The sequence below is a fragment of the Pangasianodon hypophthalmus genome, chromosome 2, assembly GCF_027358585.1.
Source record: "Pangasianodon hypophthalmus isolate fPanHyp1 chromosome 2, fPanHyp1.pri, whole genome shotgun sequence".
NCBI lineage: Eukaryota > Metazoa > Chordata > Actinopteri > Siluriformes > Pangasiidae > Pangasianodon > Pangasianodon hypophthalmus.
In genome coordinates, this window is record NC_069711.1 from 34,939,253 (window position 1) to 34,964,275 (window position 25,023).

General features: G+C 43.1%; 1 protein-coding gene and 1 long non-coding RNA gene across 9 annotated transcripts in view; both read right to left on the minus strand.

Annotated features, from left to right (window-relative positions):
- zgc:174863 (uncharacterized protein LOC100136852 homolog) overlaps window positions 1–25,023 on the minus strand; it is a 59,053-nt gene that overhangs the window by 17,375 nt on the left and 16,655 nt on the right. Inside the window, exons 1-3 of one of the 8 annotated variants that reach the window (XM_053242217.1) lie at window positions 2,559–2,704; window positions 1,551–1,623; window positions 1,257–1,370 (exon numbers count right to left, since the gene is read on the minus strand). The exons of 6 other annotated variants lie outside the window; for them this stretch is intronic. In XM_053242217.1, the coding sequence (XP_053098192.1) occupies window positions 1,257–1,326 (70 nt within the window). In that variant the 5' untranslated portion in view covers window positions 1,327–1,370; window positions 1,551–1,623; window positions 2,559–2,704. Of the gene's footprint in view, window positions 1–1,256; window positions 1,371–1,550; window positions 1,624–2,558; window positions 2,706–25,023 lie in introns of those variants that run through there. One more of the 8 variants, XM_053242219.1, reaches the window with a different exon arrangement.
- LOC128321721 (uncharacterized) lies at window positions 4,979–9,435 on the minus strand. The gene is made up of 2 exons (XR_008305273.1): window positions 6,499–9,435; window positions 4,979–6,414 (listed from the first exon to the last, which is right to left on the minus strand). It is a non-coding gene; the product is annotated as an uncharacterized LOC128321721 (long non-coding RNA).

The window sequence follows — 25,023 nt, forward strand, 5'->3', positions numbered from 1 at the left end:
ACACACCACCCACACCCTGAATCCACACCTACTGACCCAACACAGCACATAGTACAGTCCTCCAACGAGGTCAGCAGCGCACCCTACAGAACACGTTCAGGTCGTATTTGCAAGCCTAATCCTAAATATGAACAGTGAGTTTTACTAGTACTGGATCTAGGGTCACTGTGCTTATTATTTAGAATAGATTCTTGTGTTTATTCTGGCCATTGTTATGTTGCCAATGTCATTTGATTGGTCATATGTTTTTCCTTAATGCATACAGAGATCATCTGTAGATTTGTGTTCGCAGTAGTTCCATTTTTTACTGTGATGGTAACATTGTTATAATAGTAGCATCCATGTGCTTAGTCATTGACTGATTTAATTTCATGCAATGTGTTATACCAAAGTTGTTTATTGTTAAATGTCTGTATTTCTTTCGTTAGAAGGTTTTTGCTAAAGAAAGGGGATGTAGATCATCGTGAAAATTATCTGTTTAATTATACATTGTGTATTTTCATGTGATGCACTAAAGGTGTTGGGCTCTTTAAGAGCAGGCTCTCTCTCACCGGGTCTAGGTAGCAAAAACACACATGCGCTGTACGTTATATAGAGAAGTTTCCTATGTTCGTGACATGTTATTACTTTAAAATAAATATCACGTTTTGTATGTGAATGTTGTGATGTTGATTCCTGGGACATACAACAGGGCATATATGATTTTTGCACAGTACTGTATATTACATGGCGTTATTTCTATTGCTCATTTTATAGTATGTAAAATACAGCATAATCTTTCCAAAAATAGGAACATGCATTAAAAAAAATACTGGCATGACAGCTTCAGATGGGATGAAAATCCCAAAGATACAGCAGTAATAATTACATTAACTATCTCCGCATGTCTCCACATGTAAAACTAATCCAGTCTGAATAGAGCTTAAACACTTTTTATTAATAATATTCACATATAAACTAGTGTGTATAATGCCTTGTCTTTTAATTTTTTTTTTTATGTTTTTATTATTTTCCATGTTTGTGTCCTGGGAAACTTTTGCAGGCAGGACACTTGCTCTAACCCCTAACCCACTACCCCAGGACCTTTTGTATTGTTGTGAGTTCGATGTTTTAGTCTTAACTTGAATAAAATTGTCCTATGTGCAGGATTTTGTTAAAGTTCCTCTGGTTTATAAATGTGTTTTATATATAAACCCGACTTCCTTTCAGTCATTCACATTCAACAATTTAACATCTAGAGGAAATATTTCACTTACTCTCAGAAGACTTTACATCAGGTACAGACAACAAGATCAACACCAAGAACAGGAGAGTCGCTGAAGTCATGTTTCCCTGCTAAAGCCAGAGGATTTTACATCATGGTGATCAGGCTGAAGAGAAATAAAAAATGGAGGAAAAAAAAAACATTTTATTTCCCCAAGCTCAGGGACAGAGCAGAAAGATCTCCATCAAACATTATCCAAGTCATAAGGACACGACAGACCATGTGTGCTATGTTTAAGGTTTCTGAGATCTGTGTTAGATATCAATTATATGTTGCAATACAGCACCTCTTAAGTATTGTTGAGTCTCCAAGTTCTGTATTTTTGAGAGTCGCCTCCTCCTCCACCTCTTCCACTGGCTCTGCACACAGAAAATGATGATTTACTCAAAATTCATACAGAAAGCTGAACCATCAGGCAAGGAATTTAATTGTTTGTTTTTCTAATTAAGAAAAAAATTTCATCCATAAAACCAGGAGCAGCTCTAGAAGTGGATTATGATGTTGCAGGACGATATTAATAACGACATAACATTAACCAGGGTTTACAGGTTTCAGCAAAATTTCCAACTCAACCACATCTCAAAACCCACACAAAGCACTATAAACTAGCCCATTCTGGCAATCCTTAATTAGCTGTCCTGTACTCTGCTCCTCCCCTGAGCATGGCGCAGTGTGATTTCTGCCTAATGGCTGTATATCTAAGTGGACAACATGGTGCCATTTACTCTCATTGTGCGGTTTTGAAGCCTTGTTGTTGTTTTTGTTGAAATGGAAGTCTTTTTTTGAAAACTGGAGCCAGAGCATGTGCAGTAGATACGGCCGGGTGATTGCCATTTATCAGCATGCAGTCGAATAAAATCAGCCTTTCAGAAACTTTTGTAAATCTGTTAGAAATTTTACTAAAACTTTACTGAAGATTAATAAATGAGGTACATTGTTGTAGGTACGTGTTGCAGTTCCCATTGTTGATCACTAGGTGTAATAATAACTCTAAGCTAAATTATTCAGCTCATATTAGCAATAAGCCACAGAAGAAGCAACACGTTAATCATGAACTTACAGCTAAACTTCCAGCTTGGAAAATGCCTCCTTTGGTTTCTCAGTATAACTGCTACAGAATAATGTAGAGAAGAGCAGCGCTGCAGGCCTGGATTCACAGCTGGTCCTGCTGCACCACACCCAACACAAGGACCAATGCCTCTGAATTCCCTACCCGCTTCTTCTATCCGTACTGCTACAAAAGTGTCGACACCACGCATGGATCACACATAAAGAACATGTACAGAACACATACCTGACATGTAGCACTGACTTACATCCTGAGCTGCAGTGCTTCTAACACACTTCTCCTGGTACCGTGGCTTTGTTCTGGTTTGGGACTGCAGTGGGACTGCCCTGTAACATTCCACGTCTCACATTACAGCCAAAACATTCAGACAAGGAAATGATGCAAAGGCAGCCACTTCCCAGCCATGTCAAACTAAAAGTAGAAACCCCAGGAAAGAAATGAACATTAGGTAAAATAATTAGAAGTTTGAAGAAGGTGTAGATTTTAGAAAGGCAGGCAGAGAATTATAATAGAAATAGAATAGAATTAAAATAGAATTATAAGCACTGGATAAGTGGTAATCAGTGTAGTCTATCAGCTGGTATATACAGTACAGTATAGTGTGTATGCTTTTCTGTGTTCTCTTTAATGGTCAGAGTGAGTACACACACACACACACACACACACAGGCAGTACACACACAGAGGCAGTACACACACAGGCAGTACACACACAGAGTGAGTACATACACACAGAGTGAGTATACACACACACAGGCAGTACACACACAGAGTGAGTACACACACAGGCAGTAAAGTACACACACAGAGTGAGTACACACACACACACACACACACACACAGAGTGAGCACACACACACAGAGTGAGTATACACACACACACACACAGAGTGAGCACACACAGAGTGAGTACACACTCTACACACAGAGTGAGCACACACACACAGAGTGAGTACACACACAGGCAGTACATACACAGAGTGAGTATACACACACACAGGCAGTACACACACAGAGTGAGTACACACACAGGCAGTACAGTACACACAGAGAGTGAGTACACACACACACACAGAGTGAGCACACACACAGAGTGAGTACACGCACACACACACAGAGTGAGTACACACAGAGTGAGCACACACACACACAGAGTGAGCACACACACAGGGTTAGTACACACACACACACACACACACACACACACACACACAGAGTGAGTACACACATAGAGTGAGTACACACACAGAGTGAGCACACACACAGAGTGAGTACACACACACATAGAGTGAGCACACACACACACAGAGTGAGCACACACACACACACACAGAGTGAGTACACACAGAGTGAGTACACACTCTACACACAGAGTGAGCACACACACACACACAGAGTGAGTACACACACAGAGTGAGTACACACACACACACACACACAGTGAGTACACACACAGGCAGTACAGTACACACACAGCGTGAACACACACACTTGCGCACACACACTTCTACTTTGTATTCTGTTTTTTTATTGTCAGGGTTCTATGACTCTCATCAATGTTTCTTTGAGACTGTACTGTTGAATGAATGTATATTTGTTTCTATTTATTTATTTCTGTAGTTATTGTCTAATTTGTTCCCAAAGTCTGTATCCAAACTTCAGCAGTACAAATGTTAATATCACCAATAAAGCAACCTTTGAATTGACTTGAATTGAACTGAACAGAGTAAATGTGGAAGCCACTGTGCTGTTGAGAAGTCACACAGAGCATTTCTGTGATCTTTTTTTTTTTCATGTTCGTTCATTGAGTAATACCTTTATAAATAACCAATTTGTTGGGTGTTTTTTTTTCAGTGATTGTTTTCTGATTGTATAAATGCCTAGGTTTGTGATCTTTGACTGCCATTTAGCAGGCAAATAATTTAACAAACTTCGCAGTTTACTCTCTCGATAATATCAATAACATCTCAGTCAAAGGAACAATGAATTTATAAGATTTTGAGTATCATAATGTGTATTATAGTATAACAGCACAGTATAATTTATCTTCTCATAAATAGTTATTATAGTGTAGTATAGCATAGTTCATCTGCTCAAAAACAGTGCTACAGATTAATTTTAATGTGTAAATCTTAGTATAGTATAGTACGGTACTGTATAGGATGGTATGGTATAGTACAGTATAGTACAGTACAGTACAGTATAGTATGGTGTAGTATAGTATAGTATAGTATAGTATAGTATAGTATAGTATAGTATAGTGCAGGAGTTGTTTATTGTCTCCTGTAATAACTTGAGTCAGTTGAAAGCTTAGATGAGATGTAAAAGCTAAAGGGCACCAGAATGAAGATGATTTCCTTTCCAGTGATGAGACACTTCAACAGCGATGGGCATAACATTAATGATCTCACTGTTAACACTGCTAGCTGTTCTGACAACAGTGAAGTGAGGAACTTTGTGTTGAATTTGTTATTGATGTGCACTAGAGGGCAGCACCCACACTCAACATTTCACACTTCTTCACACATGCTGGAGCATTCTGGGAAAACCTCCAGCCTTCTAAAGAACATTTAATATCATTTCTTTCTGCCACAAAATGAGTCCACAATTCAGTTTTCACTTTTCTGAGTCACAGACGTAACGAACTGATGTTAATCAGCGTTTATTATTCTCAGTGTAGTTAAAATGTTTTATCTCCTGAAGCAGTTTTATCTCCATCAACAGAAACTCAGTGTGTGTTACAGTATGTGATTATTATAGAAGGTACTCTTCATGGCTCCTCTTGGTTCTGTATGATCTCAATGTCTTGGTCCCTGTACTGAGTTCTGGGTTTGGTCTTCACCTGTAGAAGGTTTTAGACAGTGTAAAGACACATTGAGAGTGGAAACGCAACAGAACCATCCAGAACATCAACATTTACCTTTACAGATGTGTTGATGGATTTAAGCAAAAACACTGCATGGCTAAAATTATAATTGAGTTAGCAAACAAACTGCTGTTAAGTCAGTGTAAAATTATGAATTAGCTAACTAGCAAGTATTTTATAGACAGTGTAACGACATAGTGAGTGTGGAAACAAGACAGAACCATCCAGAACATTAACAGTTACTGCAAGAATGTTGATAAATTACTAAACACTTAGTTTGAATAAAATTACACTCTAAATACACTTAATATTAATTGATAACAAGTTAATTAACATGCTCTGTAACATGTGATAACAGAAGCAGACAGTTAAAACCTCAGAGCGGTGAAGTACTGTAATAAATAATATGTCAGTACGCCTTTGGTGTCATTTGGCGTAATTTAGTTATTGTACTTAGTGCACACTGTGCAATTTGGACAAAGCCTTCAATTTAGTCTGAACAAAGAATTTCCAAATCTATCAGCTTAAATCAGAACGTTCACGTCTCTGGCTGTGTAATTTCCATGATCACAATACAGCTTCACCTGCAGAAAGAGTACAGAGAAGATCAGTCAAATGCAAGAAAAACTCAATTTTTTCAGTGCTAAAACCGGTGGCAAAAGAATGACAACACTGGTGGCCCAATGACAGCAAAACAGGTGGTCCACTAATGGCAGAACTGGTGGTCCACTAATGGCAAAAATTCCCACTTCATGCAGCTTCGAGGTGGGTGTGTCCATGTGACTTACCCTGACACTCATGAAATTTTAGCCTTTAAATTTTAAGTAACAAAAACAAGTTGTACCAAATCTATTTTAGTCACATACATACATACATACATAAATAAATAAATAAAGGGGGATCCATACATCTGAGAGCAGTATTTAAATTTGAGAGTGGAGAACAAAACATACAAAATCAACTATTTCAACAAAACATCACTTTGAGCATTTCAGTCCAACCATAAGTTTGAAACCAAGTCAATTTCTCATCAGTCCAAGACAGTTTGTGAAAGAGACCAACAGTTCATCAATTTGTAGAGTAGAAATCCAATATGAAGTATTCCAAACCATAAAGCATAGTCCAATAAAGAAGTAATGTGATCGATGTTGGATACAAATCATAGTCCAGAGGAAGTGTCCATCTTGTTAGATTAATGAGGCCTACAGTGAACCCCCTAAACAAATATACAAATCACAAATAAGAATATACAACTCACAATAGTAACAAATACAAAAATCACAGAATATACACAACTTACTATGAGCTGTAGAACCAAAGAAGCTCCTCATATTAGGGTTTATAATAGCAAAGCTGAGACAAGCAAATACTCAAAGCCATGCCAGCACCTTTAACAAACAGTCTCACTTGCCCCTTTTAAAAGGATAGACTTTTCTTCCACCACACTCCCTATTTCCCCCTTGAGGTAGGGAGTGGGATTACAATGAAAGAAAATGGAACAGTTTACCAAGACTGTTACACACCTCCCCCCTTCAGAGAAAGGTTAGACATAACCATAAAACCTTTTCATGTTCTCTACATGAGAGGTTTCGGTATGTACGGGGTCGGTTGACACTTCAACTCTATAATTGACTTTGTCCAATTGTCTGATCACCTTTGCTGGACCTTGCCACTTAGGGGCTAACTTGGCCATGAACGCATCCCCTGCACGAGATAATGGGTGAGCACGAACCCAGACGAGATCTCCTTCTTCAAACGTTTCCTGACGTCTTTTCTGGTTGTAGTACTTCCTTTGTCGCTCCTGGGCTCTCTCCACATTTTGCTTTACCCTGTCTAGTAGGGATTGCTGGCGTTCAATAACCTTGTAAGCAGAATGATCAGGATCTGGATGATGATATTGAAACCGCTCCATGGGTCCTTTCAGTTTGCGTCCTATGGCAACTTCAGCTGGTGTGAATGAAGTACTTCCTTGCCATGCCGAATTAACTGCAAAGCGAAACTCGTGGACCCACTTATCCCAACGTCGATGGTTATCTTTAACATAAGAGGCGATCATGGTTTTAATTGTGCGGTTCACTCTCTCTGTCAAGTTGGTTTGCGGGTGATACGCAGCGGTCAATTTTTAAACCACTCTCCACTGCTTGCATGTGGCATTAAGAAGTTGAGATGTAAACTGAGGTCCTGGATCTGACACCAGGTAAGTTGGCGTTCCCCAACAAGTAAAAATCTCCTTGATCAGAATGTCTACTATAACATGAGTCTTCGCTGAGCGTAATGGGAACACTTCTACCCACTGACTGCAGTAATCCACGACAACCAACAGATACTCATTCAATTTAGAACTTCTTGGGAAAGGGCCCATGAGATCCAGACCCAACATATATCCAGGATCCTTGATCGGCGTAGACTGTAACGGTCCAGAGAGCTTGGAAATTCATGGCTTATACTGTTGGCAAACCTGACATTGCTTGCAATGATTCCAGACATCCCGTCGAATTTCTGGCCAGTATACGACATTGAGCAACCGGCGTAATGTCTTCATACGTCCCATATGTCCACTCAATGGGTTATCATTCTAATGCAGATTTGCAGGAATAACTACTTGCAGGTTACTACCTCTCAAAGAGCCCGGAATACATCGGAACAAATACTGGTTCTGCACAACATAATCGTTAGGGTTTTGCTGGGAATCAAACCCGGGTTGCCAGAGTAGTAATCCAGCAAACCCCCACTAGGCCACCAGGGGAATGACTCAAGTGCAGAGGAGTGAGGCGAGAGTAGAGTAAAAGAAACAGTTTATTAATAAAGATCCAAAATCCAAGGCAAAAAATAACAAAAGTATAATCCAAACGCTCAGAAGATACGAGGGAAAAAATTAAAAAAAATCCAAAAGTGCACAGTCCAAGAAACCAAAAATCAGAAAAGAAGAGGCAAAAATCCAAACGCTCAGAAGATCCAACAACAGCAAATTCAAAGTCCAAAAAGTTCACACGAAAGCAAAGTACCAAAAACAACACAAAGACATATGTAAGGAACACGGAACAGAGGTTACTAGTCTTAAACATAACAGCACAAAGACTCCGTGACAAGAGGCCAAACTGAGGGGGTATAAATACACAAATACAAATCAAGGGGGCAAACTGAAAACAGGTGCAAGTAATGAGGACTAGGCGGGGCACAAGGCACATGGAAAAACAAAAGCACATGGATGTCTAAACAAAAACACAAAACACAGAAGCAATAGCGGCCTCTAGAGGCCAAGATAGTCCGAGTCCTAACAATAATGAATGTACAGGTAAATCCTTACCCACATCCTGTGCATGACATATTGCAATTGAATTCGGGAATTCCTCTCCCGGTAGGGCACGAGACAATGAGTCCAGAACAACATTGCACTGACCTTTTCTGTATTGTACAGTGAAATCAAGACCCTGAAGTCGGATGGCCCATCTCAAAAGCTTTGAGGTAGATCGAGGATGATTAAATACCCAGACAAGAGCTGCATTATCTGTGAGAATTTGGAACTGTCTTCCTTCAAGATACTTCTGCCACTTTTCCACTGCCCAAACCACAGCGAGACATTCCTTCTCAGATACGGAATATGCTTTCTCAGCTCCATGAAGTAGACGTGAGGCATATGCAATAACATGTTCACCTCGGTCAGATTCTTGGGTCAAAACAGCCCTAGTGGGGTTTTAGCGTTCAAGGACCGGTAGTCTACACAGAAGCGAACACTCCCATCTTTCTTCGGTACTAATACTATAGGAGCTGCCCACGGGGATGTGGATGGTCGTATTATGCCTTTGTTCAGCATTGACTCAATCTCTTCATCAATGAACTTCTGCTTGTCGATTGGTTCAGGGTATGGTCTTTTCCGTACCAGAATAGTCATTTGTCACAATCTGATGTTTAATAATAGAGGTTTGCCCTAGCTCATCAGTGCAGACAGTAGACCAGTTCAGCAAGAGACTTTCCAGTTGCCTCTTCTCGGTACATGAAATCTTTGCTTGACTCACCAAATCCTTAATGGTAGTTATGGTATTTTCTGACTTGTTTGATTGATACTGCACAATGAATGTTAATGCTGGCAGGTTGCAGGTAGCAAGAGAATAACTGTGGTGACTTGTTCTGTCCAGGAAATGAGTAGGAAAAGCTGCTGAAATCAAGGTTTAGGACAGTTGTCACAAGGAAATCGAGGCCAAGGATAAGTGGAAACAATAGGTCTTGATCCCTCATAATGAAAAGCTGCGTCGGTGGAGCAGTGGAGCTTGCAGTGGAGCTTCCCAAGTGACCTCTCTTAATGCTCGCTGTAATTGGCCATTGGCAAGGGCAAACAACAGTTCTCTACTGGATTTCCAAGTTTCGCCATCATCCTTCCACTTCCTTCACACAGACTCTTGAATCAGAGAATACGAGCTACCAGTGTCTATGACAGCATCACACGGGTGTTTCTGCAGTAGTACAGGAAAGGTTAACAACTTGATAGTGCTTTCTTTTAGCATGGCAATGTTATGGCTTCCACCTTTGCCTTTACCTGCTCTATCTGGCCCTCCTTTCCTGGTGTCTTGAACTGCATTGTGTTGCTTCCAGTAGGCTCTCTCCTCTGCCATGTCTCGTTCTACCAAAGTTCCGAAACGTATCAAGTCATCAAAGGTGGTGACTGTGGCTCTGAGAACACTGGCAAGTCGAGGATTACAATTCCTTAACGTTGCTTGAAGTATTTCTCTTTCTGTCATTGATGGCCTCAGTCGCAGACACAAAGCTCGATATTGAAAAGCAAATGTTCGTATGCTTTCATTCACCCCTTGCTTCCTTTCTCTGATTTTCCTCTCAGCCTCTACTTCATGGTCGTCGGGTAGAAAGGAACGCAGGAATATAGCCTTGAATTGGTTCCAGGTTTTTATGTGGATCTTCTCCGCCATCCACCAGTCTTTAGCAGTGTGCATCAATACTGTTGGAAGTGTTGCCAATATCTCACCATCACTCATGGGTCGCACCGCTAAATACTCATCACATCTTTCCAGGTAGGCAATTGGATCTTCACCCTCTGTGCGTCCAAATATGGGGAACTCTCGCTTTACTGCTGGAATTGGATGAGATACAGAGGTTACCTTACCACTCGAGAATGACGTTACAAAGGCTTGCGATGCTATGGGGGTAGAAACAGCATTTGGAGCAGAACAAATCATAGACTTAAGCTGAGTATCTCTCCTCTTTAAGCAGTCCATCATGGCCTTACCCAGGTCCTGCATCTGTCCTTCAAGACCTTGCTTCAAATGGTAACACCGCCTTTCAATTACGTCCGCAAGCTTTTCCTCGAGCTTTTTATGATTCTGATCAATCACCTGTGCTTGAATTGTTGCCTGTTTGGTCATCTCTAGAACCCGTACTTCTAGGGTTTTAAGACAATGGTCATGCCACTGAAGATAACTTCGAACATCTTGCTCCACTCTTCTGATACATTCCACTTTGTCTTTCTCCATCTTGTCCATTCTCATACATAACTGATTTACCTTGGTTGCAATGGCGAGACTGATGAGACTTTTGTCATCCTCTTCTACCAGTGGAGGTAGTGGTGGTAAATCACTCACATCATTCTCCTCCTCCCGTGCTGCTGCTTCTCCTTCACCTTCCAGATATAAACTGTCAAAGGATCGTATTAGTTCTTGCATTGGTTCTTGATGAGTTGTAAAAGGTTTAGCAGTGAAGTCTGGGTCCGCACCCACTTCAACTTCAGCAGAGGATGCATGATTTAAAACTCAAAGGAGGTCAACAATTATTTCTAACAGGTTACCCCAAAAAAATCTCAGATTTGCAAATACTAATCACCAAACGTGCCTTGTGTAACGATTGTTGTCCCCAATGTGGCCTTAACACATCCCATGCAACCATCACAAACTTTAAATGGATGACGCACACAAGACTCTGGTTGTCTGTTCTTTCTTTTATTCTCCGCAGCAATGAGGAATACATCAAAATGTATTATTAGACGGGGGAAAACACTGCAGACATAAACCACTGAAATAAGAAAATCATAAAATGAACAAACTCTCTCGTTAAGGGTAACTGTGTGTATTACATTTACACATCACATTTACACATGATTTGCTACATCAGCAGCAGCACGTTAATTTCACCGCATGAGACACGAGGCACAAAGATAAGTACTCAACAAAGTTTCCATCGGACATATAAACCCATCCAACTCACTGTACATTTGTTGATATAATCACTACAAACGTTTACATTTGAAAAACTCATATTAAACACACTTTTATCACTTTTTTAAACAGCATAAACAGGACAGAAGAGAAACACATTTACCCGCAGCAATGTCAGCCATTTTCTGCTGAACTACGGTAGGCGCGCAAGGACAAAATAATGAATATCTGCAATGCATTAACCACTAGGGGGCACCAAAACACCATTTGATTTAATTTACCCTCTAATTTCATGTAATTCAACACCATGAATATCATTAGAATTAATGTTCTTTTTAACTCTGTTACATTCACCCCCACAGAATTACATAAAACTTAGGCATCACCAAAAGGTACAAAAAAAACAACAACAACAAAAAAAAAACGGCACATATAATAAGCATTTCACATCAAAGAAGAACCTCCCATAAAAGGACGGTCAATATGAAAATTATCCCATAAGGATGAATTGATAAGAGAGTAGCGCTAAGCTCCCCTACCAACAATCGACAGCAGAATGTCCACATACATCCCACAATATTCTTCCACAATCTCGTATTGTTACACCAATAAAGGAAATGAAACAACAAAATGCACAACAAATGGGTAAATAAAGAGGCCCCCTCAACAGGCAACTATAAGGATACTTTCCACCCTCAGGTATATTATTTGAACATGAACCAAGGACCTTAACCCAGTCCAGACAAACTAGGAAAGAAGAAAAAGCTTTCTCAAATGTCCCATAAAAGTAGATTTACTTTCCTAATTAGCAAAAGCTCGAAACATAGATTTACAAACAGCCTCAACATTACGCTTTGCATCCTGAATTACAGCCTGGCCTGACATTGTCTGAATTAATCTGTCAACTGGCTTGATAACACAGCCAAAGCATGATCTGATCTGTCTGGTGGAGCTAGCGTCAACAAGCGTAAGAGTAGTCAGAGTAACACCAGAGTACTGTGAGTGTGCTCGAGCAGACATAACAGTGCTTGCAGATTCTATGCTTCCTGAATCTGAACGGCATTCATCTTCAGTGACAGTCACATCAGCTGTTACTTCATCTGACTTCACAGATATACTTTCAAAAGACGTTGCTGGAGCAGCTTGTGGTGTCGGGTTAACTATAACATCACCTGAGACTACAGTTGAAGTAGATTCTGGACTCATATCAGGCAAATGAGTAACCCAACTCAATGTTCTGTCAGTATCGTCATCCAAATGACTGGTCAGAGGAACTGTCTCACAGGCAATGTCATCATCCATGTGTCTAGGCAAGGGTTCATTAAACATGACTGAGCAGTCTTTCTGGCTTGATGAACTTGAAGTCATGTTACTATGGGGGTCACTCACAAGGAAAACCGGACAATCCACAGATATCTCTTCAGGCACAGGCAGGAAATCAACCAGTAGCAGGAGATTGCGATGAACCACCTTCTCTTGACCTGTGGCAGGGTTTCGAATTCTGTAAGTGTAAGTTTGAGGCTTGCAATCCACCACAGTGTAGACAGTGGACTCCCACCAGTCAGCAGTTTTTGTTTTTCCCCTCTCGGCCTTATTCGCCAACAACATTCGGTCACCCACATCGATGGTGAGCCCCTTCACTCGACGGTGATACAGAGCTGCGTGTCTCTTCTGTTCTTTGGTGGCATGCTGTTGTGCAATCACCATGGCCTCTTTAAGATCTTTAACGAGTGTGTCAACATACTTGTCATAGCTGATCACGGCGTGGTACCCTTCCAAACAACAAATAAAAGGGTGCATAGCCTGTAGACTCGTGTGTCGTGCAATTGTACAGGAACGTCAACGTCTGCAAACGTCTCGGCCAATCCCTCTTGACATCCGGAGATAGAGCACGGATCATATTGCCCAGCGTCCTGTTACAACGTTCCACACTACCGTTGCCCATCGGGTGGTAAGGGGTGGTGTGTGATTTCTCCACCCCTGAAACTCTGAGAAGTTCGCCTATGAGCCGACTCTCAAAACTTGCACCTTGTTCACTGTGGATACGTTCCGGCAGGCCATAGATACAAATATATCTGTCCCACAGGACCCTGGCAACTTGCTTGGCGGATTGGTCTCGGCACACAAAAGCCTGAGCTAGCCTTGTAAAATGGTCGGTCACAACTAAGACGCCAATGGATTTATTCTTAGCATCTTCTGCCGACCAAAAATCAATACAGACCAGCTCTAGTGGTCTTGTAGACTTTATGTTCTCCAGAGGAGCTCTGCTGGAAGGGTCAGGACTTTTACTTATGATGCAGCGTTGACAGTGGTGCACATAATCACGTACTCTATGCTCCATGTTTAGCCAGAAGAAATGCTGCTTTGCCAAACTAACACTCCTGAATTGACCTTGATGGCCACTGTCATCATAAACACTTCTCAGAATTACATCCACCAACGAGTCTGGGACAACATACTGGAAGCGTTTCGTCCTTGATGACTGGCTATGAGACACCCTGTAGAGAACACCATTCCTCACAATCAATTTCTCCCACTACTTGAGGTAACGAAGCACTGCCGCAGACTCCCCTGCTCTTTCCCGTCTTGAGGGTCTCTGGCGACTCTCAATGTAAGACGTGACTCTTGACAAGACTCTGTCATTCAGCTGCTTGTCACGCATGTCCTCCACAGAAAACGCTGGCAATGTGTCCTGGCCCGTAGGAACCAACTGAGGCAAGTGATCTACGACCGCCACAGCCCGTGTATCAGCACCAAGTTACCACTCCACATGTGAAGTCAAGACAGCAGAGACATCCGAGCTTGCAACAGTAAGATTATCCATGCCAAATCCATTATTGACTGTGCATAACTGTCGTTGTTGAACAGTTATGTGTTGAACACTTTCTTCCTGATTTTTGTCGCCAATATGAAGTGACGTGAGAAATCCGGGTGAGCTAGAACAACACTCCCAACCAGAGATATCTTCAGCTGCTCAATTGCATCATGTTGTGCTTGAGTCCACTCCTCAGGTCTCAACTTCCTGTTTTGGCACAACACTTTCCGAGTCTTATTCTTCCGTCCCCTGACTTTCTGGCCTTGAAGAAGATCGAAGAGAGGTTTTGAATTGACAGAGTAATTTGGAATGAAATGTTGATAATAGTTCATCATCCCCAAAAATGATCTGATTCTCTTCTGAGATGGTGTCTTCCTGTCTACTTCCATCAGGTCAGAACTGTTCAACTTTGAAATACACTCCACCTTATCAGGGTCCGTAGACACTCCGTTCTTGTTTATCACGTGCCTTTACTGACGCTCTCAGGAGGTGAATTTTTTTTGGAGCGAGTTTCAGGCCATGGGCTCGTAGCCTTCCGAAACCATCTTCAAACGATCAAGTGCAACTTGTTCATTCGGGCCAAAGACGATCAGATCATCTATATAACAGAATGCTGAGAAAGTTTTGATCACCGAAAATACTGTTCATCATCCGCATAAAGCTACCAGGACTATTGCAAAGGCCTTGGGGTAGCCTATTCTACCTAAACAGGCCCACTGGAGTGGTAAAAGCAGTGAATTTACGATCGTCCTCATGCAGCGGCATGTTGTAAAAACCTGACGTGAGGTCCATCGTACTGAACAGAGCATTACCACCAAGCACTGCCAGGCAATCTGCCTGATGTGGAAGAGGGTGGGCATCCTTTAATGTTCTTCTGTTTAACCAACGGAAGTCAGTATAAACACAGTACGAAGATCCCCATTCTTCTTCCACACTAAAACAAGTGGAGATGCATACTCACTCGTAGAACGACGAATTATCTCTTTTTCCTCCATTTCCGTCAGGACCTGGTGCAGCTTGTGGCACTGGCTAGGGGCTACTCGCCTAAATGGAAGTTGGAATGGCCTGGGGTCCGAAAGGTGGATTCTATGTACAAAGCCCTTAGCTTCTCCACAGTCAAGGTGATTTCTCGAAAATAGGTCTTCATAAGTCAATACCAAACTGACTTATTGCTGCCTGCACTGGTCAGAAACATCACATGACTCTACATCAAGGTCAGACAGTCCCATGGATTTCAACCTTTCACTTGCAGATATCGACTGGGCCCCGCAGTCAGACAGACCCATGGGACAACTTACAAGGGGAGGTTTGACTGTATCCACACTATCGATGTCCTCAAGTGCAACACAAGGATATAGATCAGCCAGTTTTGAATTACGTCTCAGCAGCACAAGTCTCCCTGACATGTTGATCACCTTCAAAGGGACCCATCCGTCACTCCACAGCGATGTGACTAGTCTGGCCACCATGACACCTCTAGGAATCGAATGAGAAGTGGTGGGCTCTGTCATGACAGCATTGCCTGGTGATGCATCAGCTGATTTTGATAGTCTGCCCCACACTAAATATTCACAACCAGGCTCAAGACAGACAGCAGAATTGCATCTTGCTGTTCCAAGTTTCTCAGTCCAGCGATCATGGACAGAAAGCTCTCACATTCAGGATCCTTTGATGTAGGGCCAGACACAGCTCTCCAGAAACCCTCACACTGCTCGATATGTCGCAGGACCTGTTTGATGACATTAGTTCCAATTATGAGTTTGTCATGTTGGCCAGGAACCACTAGAGTAGGTACAATCATTTTCAAGCCATAAACTTCCATGGTCAGATTGTAAACAGATTTAGGCTTGACACGCAATCCACCACAGCCCACAAGGACCACATCGGTGCTCAGCTTCATCTCAGCTGTGTCATTTATGGTGCATGCCATTGATCTGCTATCCATCATGGCTCCCAATGTCACATTTTCACCGATTTTCACAGGTGTATAAAAGAGGCTATCGTGTCCCCCAACAACATGTGTGTTCTGATACACAATATTTAGTTCATCAACACTGTTCTCAATCAAATAGCATTCATCTTCACACTCAGTAACAAATTGGGAGTTGGAAGAATGACCCGTACTGCCTCCCTCCAAATACGGGTCCACTAGTTTCCCTCGATATCGTCCCGGACAGAGGAAAGTTTTGGACACTCATGTTTTGCATGTCTGGGTGAGAAGCATTCGAAACACAACTCAGCAGTCATGCAGTGCATCACAGTGCTGTGCTTGTTATCATGACACACACTACATGCATTTCTGGCATAGCGCCGCTGCAACATCGAGCTGACTCTGTGAGTGGGAACGTCAAGTGACTGAACTCTATCCATCAGCTGCTCTAACATCTCCATCATTCGTGAGAGTACTTGACTTTCAGGCTGCTGTGTATTCTGTGTCATGGTTTGGACTGCAGGCAGGTTTGGAGCAGGACATGACCAACATTGAACAGTACTGGGCTCTGCTGAGAGTTATGGCTGCTTACATGTACTTGGCACTAATGGAAAACTCAATGTATCCTGAACAGCAGACTGCGGTAAGCTGACGAGGTGATCATGCTCAGTACATTCCTTATTAAGCACCGCTGATGTGTGGTTCTTTACATACGCACCAGCACGACCCATGTATTCTCTTTGATAGTCATCAATTCTGCTGTGTATGTCTGTGTATAGCTCCCCACTCATAAATAGGTTTACATCTGAACACACTACCCAAACCTGGGTCTGGACAGTGCTTGATGAACATCCGTGTCACCTCTTCACTCATATCAGCCAGCTGCTTTCCTTATCTATGAAGACCGTCATTCGCCAGATCAGCAGCCTTGTTGATCCGAGTCCAATAGTCTACTGGATTCTCTCTGGCTCTGGGAAGAGTAGCATAGAAATCGGCAAGAGGTAGGCATGATAAGGTCTCACTGAAATACTGAAGCAGAATATTATAAATCAGCTCAAGATTCTGCTTTACATTCTGCTGGGACATTTCTGCTTTCTTATACAAGCTTTGGTTCTATCAGCCCACTCTTTAATACAATACTTGTCAGATCTGTCACCATGAAACATGTCATGTTCTGACCCCACATGTACTGACACTTGTGGTACCATCATTGGCATAGACTGTTCTTGTCTCATCTGTGATCGAGTGTGGTAGTCTAGCAAATCGCTCTGGCAGTTAATGCTTGCATTTACTAAGCCTGCTGAAAGCAACCTGGAGACGACTGATTGATCCAATCTGTGCACCTAACTGGCCCACCATATCCGTGAGATGGCTAAGAGCATCCCTCTCAGCATTAGGTGTCGAAGTACAAGGGATCTCAACTGTGGCACCCCCAACAGGGGAATTATTACACTTGCTCATACTCCTTTTACCAGAAAGGTCCCTGTTCAGGCGCCATTTATATGTAACAAATCTATTTTAGTCACATACATACATACATAAATAAATAAATAAGGGAGATCCATACATCTGAGAGCAGTGTATTTAAATTTGAGAGTGGAGAACAAAACATACAAAATCAACTATTTCAACAAAACATCACTTTGAGCATTTCAGTCCAACCATAAGTTTGAAAGTCAATTTCTCATCAGTCCAAGACAGTTTGTGAAAGAGACCAACAGTTCATCAATTTGTAGAGTAGAAATCCAATATGAAGTATTCCAAACCATAAAGCATAGTCCAATAAAGAAGTAATGTGATCGATGTTGGATACAAATCATAGTCCAGAGGAAGTGTCCATCTTGTTAGATTAATGAGGCCTACAGTGAACCCCCTAAACAATTATACAAAACACAAATAAGAATATACAACTCACAATAGTAACAAATACAAAAATCATAGAATATATACAACTTACTATGAGCTGTAGAACCAAAAAAGCTCTTCATAATAGGGTTTATAATAGCATAAAGTCATGCCAGCACCTTTAACAAACAGTCTCACTTGCCCCTTTTAAAAGGGGCAAGTGAGACTTTTCTTCCACCACACTCCCTATTTCCCCCTTGAGGTAGGGAGTGGGATTACAAGGAAAGAAAATGGAACAGTTTACCAAGACAAGAAGGATTGTGAGAATAAAAATGTAAGAGACATTATAGTGTAAATAAATGATAAAAACTATAAAACATGACACTGACATAGAACATCATGTCAGAGAATAACAATTTCATATTTTTATTATATTTTATTTTATGTATAAGAACAAAAGCATTACATTTACAGTGTGTAATGGTCTCCGGGGTGTGTTACATCATTCCTACTGTTTATGTAGTAAAAACACACAGCTTACTTCTCATCTCGCTGTCTGTACATGTAAACTCTGTCTTGATCTGGGTTTGTGATGGTGCACTTGAAGGTGGCGTTTCCCCCAACATGCACAAACAGGGGTACACACCGGCCATCACCGTCTACACACAACAACACTTATACTGTATATTATAATAATATATACATTATATAAGTATATTATATAAATACATAATGTATGTTATTCTGTAAACAGAATAAATTATTTATGCATCCCCATAGCTACATATTTAGAGTAAAACACATAAGACACTGATTATAAAACAGTTATGAAGACATTTATGGACATAAAAAGTTGTGAAGTACAGCTAAAGCCATATAAAAAGTCATAAACTGCTTCTAAAAATCTAATTTAAAAGAAAAAAGTTTCTTAAAAAATTACTTTAGAAAATGCAGAATAATCCTGAAATGTAAAATACTCAGAAATACTTTAAAAAAAAAAAAAAGCACATTTTTCTGGTTAAAGGATTTTTCTTTAAAAAGTGTACTGCATCTTGGATTTTACAATCCTGAGTTTAAAATTTTAAACGACTAAATACTGAAGGAAATGAAAAGACTCCTAAACATGGTTCTCTCTAAGCTGCACGCATACGTGATCACACTTGTCTGATGATTTTCCAGTGCAGAAAAAAATAAAATACAAAAATATAAAATACAAAAAGACAACGCAAAATTGTGTATAAAAAGTCAGCTTTTTGAGCAGATGTTAGTGACTGGCCTACACACGGAACAGTTCTCCAGCACACGTTACCACTGCTGGATACATGAGTTAAGAGTCGAATCACCAGCTGAGTGTAAAGCCTTAGTGAGTTGCAACTGTGAAAGCCAATGTTCCCCTTGACCAATCACTGATCACCATTGTTCCCATCAACCAATCACTAATCACCACTGTTCCCATCAACCAATCACTGATCACCACTGTTCCCATCAACCAATCACTGATCACCACTGTTCCCATCAACCAATCACTGATCACCATTGTTCCCATCAACCAATCACTAATCACCACTGTTCCCATCAACCAATCACTGATCACCATTGTTCCCATCAACCAATCACTAATCACCACTGTTCCCACTGACCAATGACTGATCACCTTTGTTCCCACTGGCCAATGACTGATCACTGTTGTTCCCATCAACCAATCACTGATCACCGTTGTTTGTCCCATCAACACACATCTTTGTTCTTCTCTTTAAACTCTCGTCCTGGTGATATTTACTAGTAATAAAAGTGAATTATTCCATCTGTAATCATTTCTTTCAGGACTACTCACCATCACTGCTTCATTTTGTCTGTGTTTCTGACAGAAAATATATAATATTTTGTAAAATACGTAAAAGGTTAGTGTGTGATGCCATGACAAAAATTGACATCTTTCTATAAGAAATAGATCACTAACATTTATTATTATTATTAATATTATTATTATTATTAATATTATTATTATTATTTGAATAAAACTTTATTCTATTCTAAGTGTCTTCAGAAAAATCGCTCTTCTTCATATACCGTGTGATGGTATAAGTTTGGGTGACAGTGGGAATGCTATTAATGTGTTTCTCTGTTTTTTTCCCTCTAGAAGGTGACGTCAGCAAGGAAGACACCCCTGGTCTGCCACCGATCAGCTCCTGATCCCCTACGGAGCCGCCACTACCTCCCAGCCGCCTCCAAAGAGCACCGCTGCCGAAGGGCTCGCCGTGCTGCTCACGGAGCTGCCGACACCGCCCCCACACGCCTTCACTCCTCACTTCCCCCACATACAAGAGACTCACCACGTCCCCTTTGCTGCACTGTAAATAAAGAGCACATTTATTTCACAACTTAACCTTGTTCTCTGGGCGTTTCTGTGCCGTGTTTAAGGTCTTGCCCTTCACAGTGGTGGAGAATGCAGGCAACACAGCACCCAGAAGGCAGCATGGACACCTACTTCCAGCAGTTTCTCCAAGTGAGCATGCAACATCAGGCCGCCACCCAGGAGTTGGCCCAGAGCCTCCAGGCCACCACCCAAGAGCTCCTGGAGCTAAAGAAGGCCACCTGCATGGCTGCAGCTGTCCCCCTCCCTGACCCCTGCCGAGAAGCCCAGCGCCTCCTCACCAAGATGTCGGCCGAACGTTTGAAGTTTGAACGGGTTGCGCTGTGGGAGAACTGGCCCCGGGAGGACTGGGCCCATGCCCTCGCCCCACTCCTCACGGGGGAGGCCCAGCTGGCTTATCACGCCCTTCCTGTTGGGGAAGCTGATGATTACGCTGCCACCAAAAGGGAGATTCTCCTGCGCTGCGGCCTCTCCCCAACTAGCGTGGCGGCAGAGCTCCACTGGTGGACCTACAAGCCCAGAGCCACACCTTGAAGCCAGATGGACAAACTACTGAGGATTACTTAGGGGTGGCTACAACCAGAACTCCTGACGGCCACCGAGGTCACTGAACGGTTGGCCATGGACCGGTTCCTGAGGGCTCTGCCGCCCGAAGAGCGAAAGGAGATCGAGCTGAGAGGGGTGAGGACACCCGGAGAGATGATTGAAGCCCTGGAGTGAGCGGTGGCTACGCTAGATATCGGCAGGGGTGAACAGCGAGAACCACCCCAACCTCCACTGGTACGGCGCCCCGACCCAACCAACCCCGGGGAGGGGAGACAAAGGACCAGCCGCCCTGCCTATGGGATGCCCCAAGACGAGTCAATGCCAACCGAGCCCGATCCTGCTGCCCCGCAACCCTTGGTCAAGCCCTGGCTAGCCGGCTGCGCCTTCCACACAATGGCCCCGCCAAGCATGCCCACCATCAATGTAAAGGTCAACGGCCACCCCGTTTCAGCTGTGCTAGACTCCGGGAGCACTGTCATGCTGACGCGCCCCTCCATCCTCTCTGTGTTCAAGCCTAAGGGCGCCCTCCAAGTAACCTGCGTGCATGGAGACATCCAGGAGGTCCCCGCGGCACAGATGACAGTCAGCTACCAGGACACCAAGTGCCCCTTGCTGGTCGGCCTTATCCCCGAGCTCCCTGTGCCGCTGCTACTGGGCTGAGACTGGCTGGGATTCTCTGCAGCCAGGGCATCGCGGGCTACGTGGAGGAAAAAGGCCAGGGCACCGTGCCCGAGGATCCTGTGGGCCCGAAATACACTGGAAAAGCTGAAAGACCGGTTCACATGGCCCAGAATGGACGCAGAAGTCCGGGCCTTCTCCCAGCAGTGCCCCCAATGCCAGCGAACAAGCCCCTATAAGCCTGCTCCCACTCCGCTCATTCCCCCCCATCGTAGGTGTCCCCTTCGAATGCATCGGCATGGACCTAGTAGGGCCGCTGCCGAAGTCTGCCCGGGGACATGAATACATCCTAGTCATCGTAGACTACGCCACCCGGTACCCCGAGGCAGTCCCCCTTAGGAAGGCCACCTCTCGTAACATCGCCTGTGAGCTCCTGCTCCTGTCCGTCTACCACCCACAGACCGACGGCCTGGTAGAGCGATTCAACCAGACACTGAAGAAGACGCTCCAAAGGCTGGTAGGCAAGGAGGGCAGGAACTGGGACCTCCTGCTCCCCTACATCTTCTTTGCCCTCCGGGAGACCCCCGAAGCGTCCACCGGCTTCACGCCATTTGAGCTAGTCTTCGGGTGGCGACCTCGAGGACTGTTGGACATGGCTCGGGAGGCATGGGAAGAACATTCCGCTCTCTCATCGACTACGTACAAGAGATGCAGGAGCGCATAGAGCAAGTCATCCCTATCATGAAAGAGCACCTAGAGGCAGCACAGCGTGAGCAAAAGAAGGCCTATGACTGGCCTACGCAGCCCCGGGAATTCAGACCCGGAGACAAGGTCCTGCTCCTCATACCCAGTGCCTCATATAAGTTCATGGCCCAGTGGCAGGGCCCGTACACAGTCCTCGAGAGGGTGGGTCCCTTCAATTACCGCCTACAACAACCAGGTAAGCGCGCAGACACTCAGGTATACCATCTTAACCTGCTCAAAAAGTGGACTGATCCTGCCCCTGTTGTGTCTACATTCGCTCAGCTTCATACAGATCCGTCCGAGCGTGCCTTGGTCAGCCAAGCAGAGGAGTTCACGCTGGCCCAGTCACAGGAACTCGACAAAGTTCGTGGACCAGTTCGCTGATGTCTTCTCCTCAATCTCCAGCTGAATGCATCTGGTCCACCACGACATCAAAACCCCTCCGAGAGTTGTGGTCCGACAGCGGTCCTACTGCATCCCAGAAGCCCGCCGTGAGGCAATCGAGGAAGAAGTAAGCTGGATGCTCCGAGACGGTGCAATCGAGGAGTCCACCAGTCCCTGGTCCAGCCCTATCGTGGTGGTACCCAAGCCCAATGGGAGTATCCAGCTATGTAATGACTTCCGGAAGCTGAACCAAGTCTCAGAATTCGACGGGTATCCCCTCCCAAGGGTGGAGGACCTGGTGGAGCGACTGGGGAGAGCCCAGTTCATCTCCCCGCTGGATCTGACCACAGGATCCTGGTGGGTGGCCCTAAGCCCGGAGGCTAAGCCGAAAACCGCCTTTACCACCTCCGGAGGCCACTGGCAGTACCGGGTTCTCCCCTTTGGGCTGCATCGAGCGCCTGCAACCTTCCAACGTCTGATGGACATAGTCCTGCGACCCCACCATCACTACACAGTTGCATGCCTGGATGATGTGGTGATACATTCCTCCACCTAGTCCGACCACATCCACCACCTGAGGGACGTCCTGGAGGAGCTCCGGAAGTCCGGGCTGACCGCCAACCCAAAGAAATGTCACCTGGGGCTAACAGAGGCCCAGTACCTGGGGTACCGCATTGGCCGGGGTCTGCTCATGCCACAGGAAAAGAAGATTGAGGCAGTGCGTGAGCATCCTAGACCAACCACCAAAAAACACGTACGGGCCTTCCTAGCGTTGGCGGGTTACTACAGAAGATTCGTGCCCAATTTTTCCTTGATTGCCTCCCCCCTCTTTGATCTCACTAGGAAGGGCCTGCCAGAATGGGTGCAGTGCAGTCAGAAAGCTGAACCGGCATTTGTCGAATTGGGCATTTGTGTACTGTGTCTTGCCCGTCACAACCGTAATATGTAATTTGATATACCAGTGATGAATCACTGAATATGCAAATGAGTCTACGATGTGATCTAGTGATTGTCTGAGCATCATGTAGCTACTTTCCCCTGAACAGGTACACCTGACTCACAAAACAGAACTGTGTTTTTCTTAATTTTTGAAAGCCCCAACAGGAACACACATCAATGCTAACCAGGGAGATGCAGAGCAGTATTTCTGCACAAATGGCAGAAATGTGTGCCCAACAGAAACGTTTGAAGAAACCAAAAAGAGGAAGCATTGCTCATTGCTCCTAATCAGTCAAAAAGACGACACAAACCATTTGCTTAGACTTCTAAATACTTCAAAAATAATAGCATGTAACTCCTAATGAGATAAAATACTTCTAAAGAATAAAAACAAACTTCTAGAAGAAAGTGCAAAACCTTTCTACAGACATGCATCAAATACTTATATATAAATATATAAAATCTATAAAAACATATTACTTAATGTGAAATAAACACACACACCTGAACAGGAGCCGGAGTGGAGGAACACGCTGAGCAGGACGAGTGTGTGTAGTGGAAGAAGCTTCATCTCTTCTGCTGCAAAGACACTTAGTCTCTCTGATGCATTGGAGTCAAGAAAGAAAATGAAAGGAAAAGGAATGGACAAATGAAATCCCACACCATGTCTCTCTCTCTCTCTCTCTTCCTCTCTCTCTCACACGCACACACACGCACACACACACACACACACACACACACACACAAACACACAGTGGAGAATTCAGGAAGTGAAAGCTCTATGGCTCTAAAAATATTATTTGAAAAATCTAAATAATGTTCATGAAGTAAATCCATACTTAGGGGCTTTGGTGAATTTATTTGACAGTTAAAAGGATCACTGGCTACAAACAGTTTGAGAACCCTCAAGCTATAGCATAGTAATGGTTATATTTTTTAAATATTATTTATTATTATTATTATTATTATTATTATTATTATTATTATTAATGATCTGTGATGTGTACAGCAATAAGTTCCAGCTGTGTTTCCTGCCTTCAGACAACAAACTTTACTTCACTACAATACACTCTTTATTTTTTAATGCAGTATTTATGTTTAATTTAAATTTCATGCTTGTATTTATTAAATACCTCAACACTGCACTGTTCCAGAGTCAGTCTTGTGCTACAGATGCTGTTCCCTTTACTATCACACTTCTGTCTGAACTGACTTACACTTATAGAAAACAGGGTTCCTTGGGAGTTTTTAGGATATCTAGGGGTTCTTTTATTCCTAAATCCCTTTTGATAGGAACAAAATCCCTGCTTCACTATGTTACAAACTACAATAATATATAGTACAGTATAACAAAGCCTACCATAGTATATGTATGCTCAGTATAGTATAGTATAGTATAGTATAGTACAGTACAGCACTGAATAGCACAGTTATTATTAATACCAACATTAATGACCTCACTGTTAACA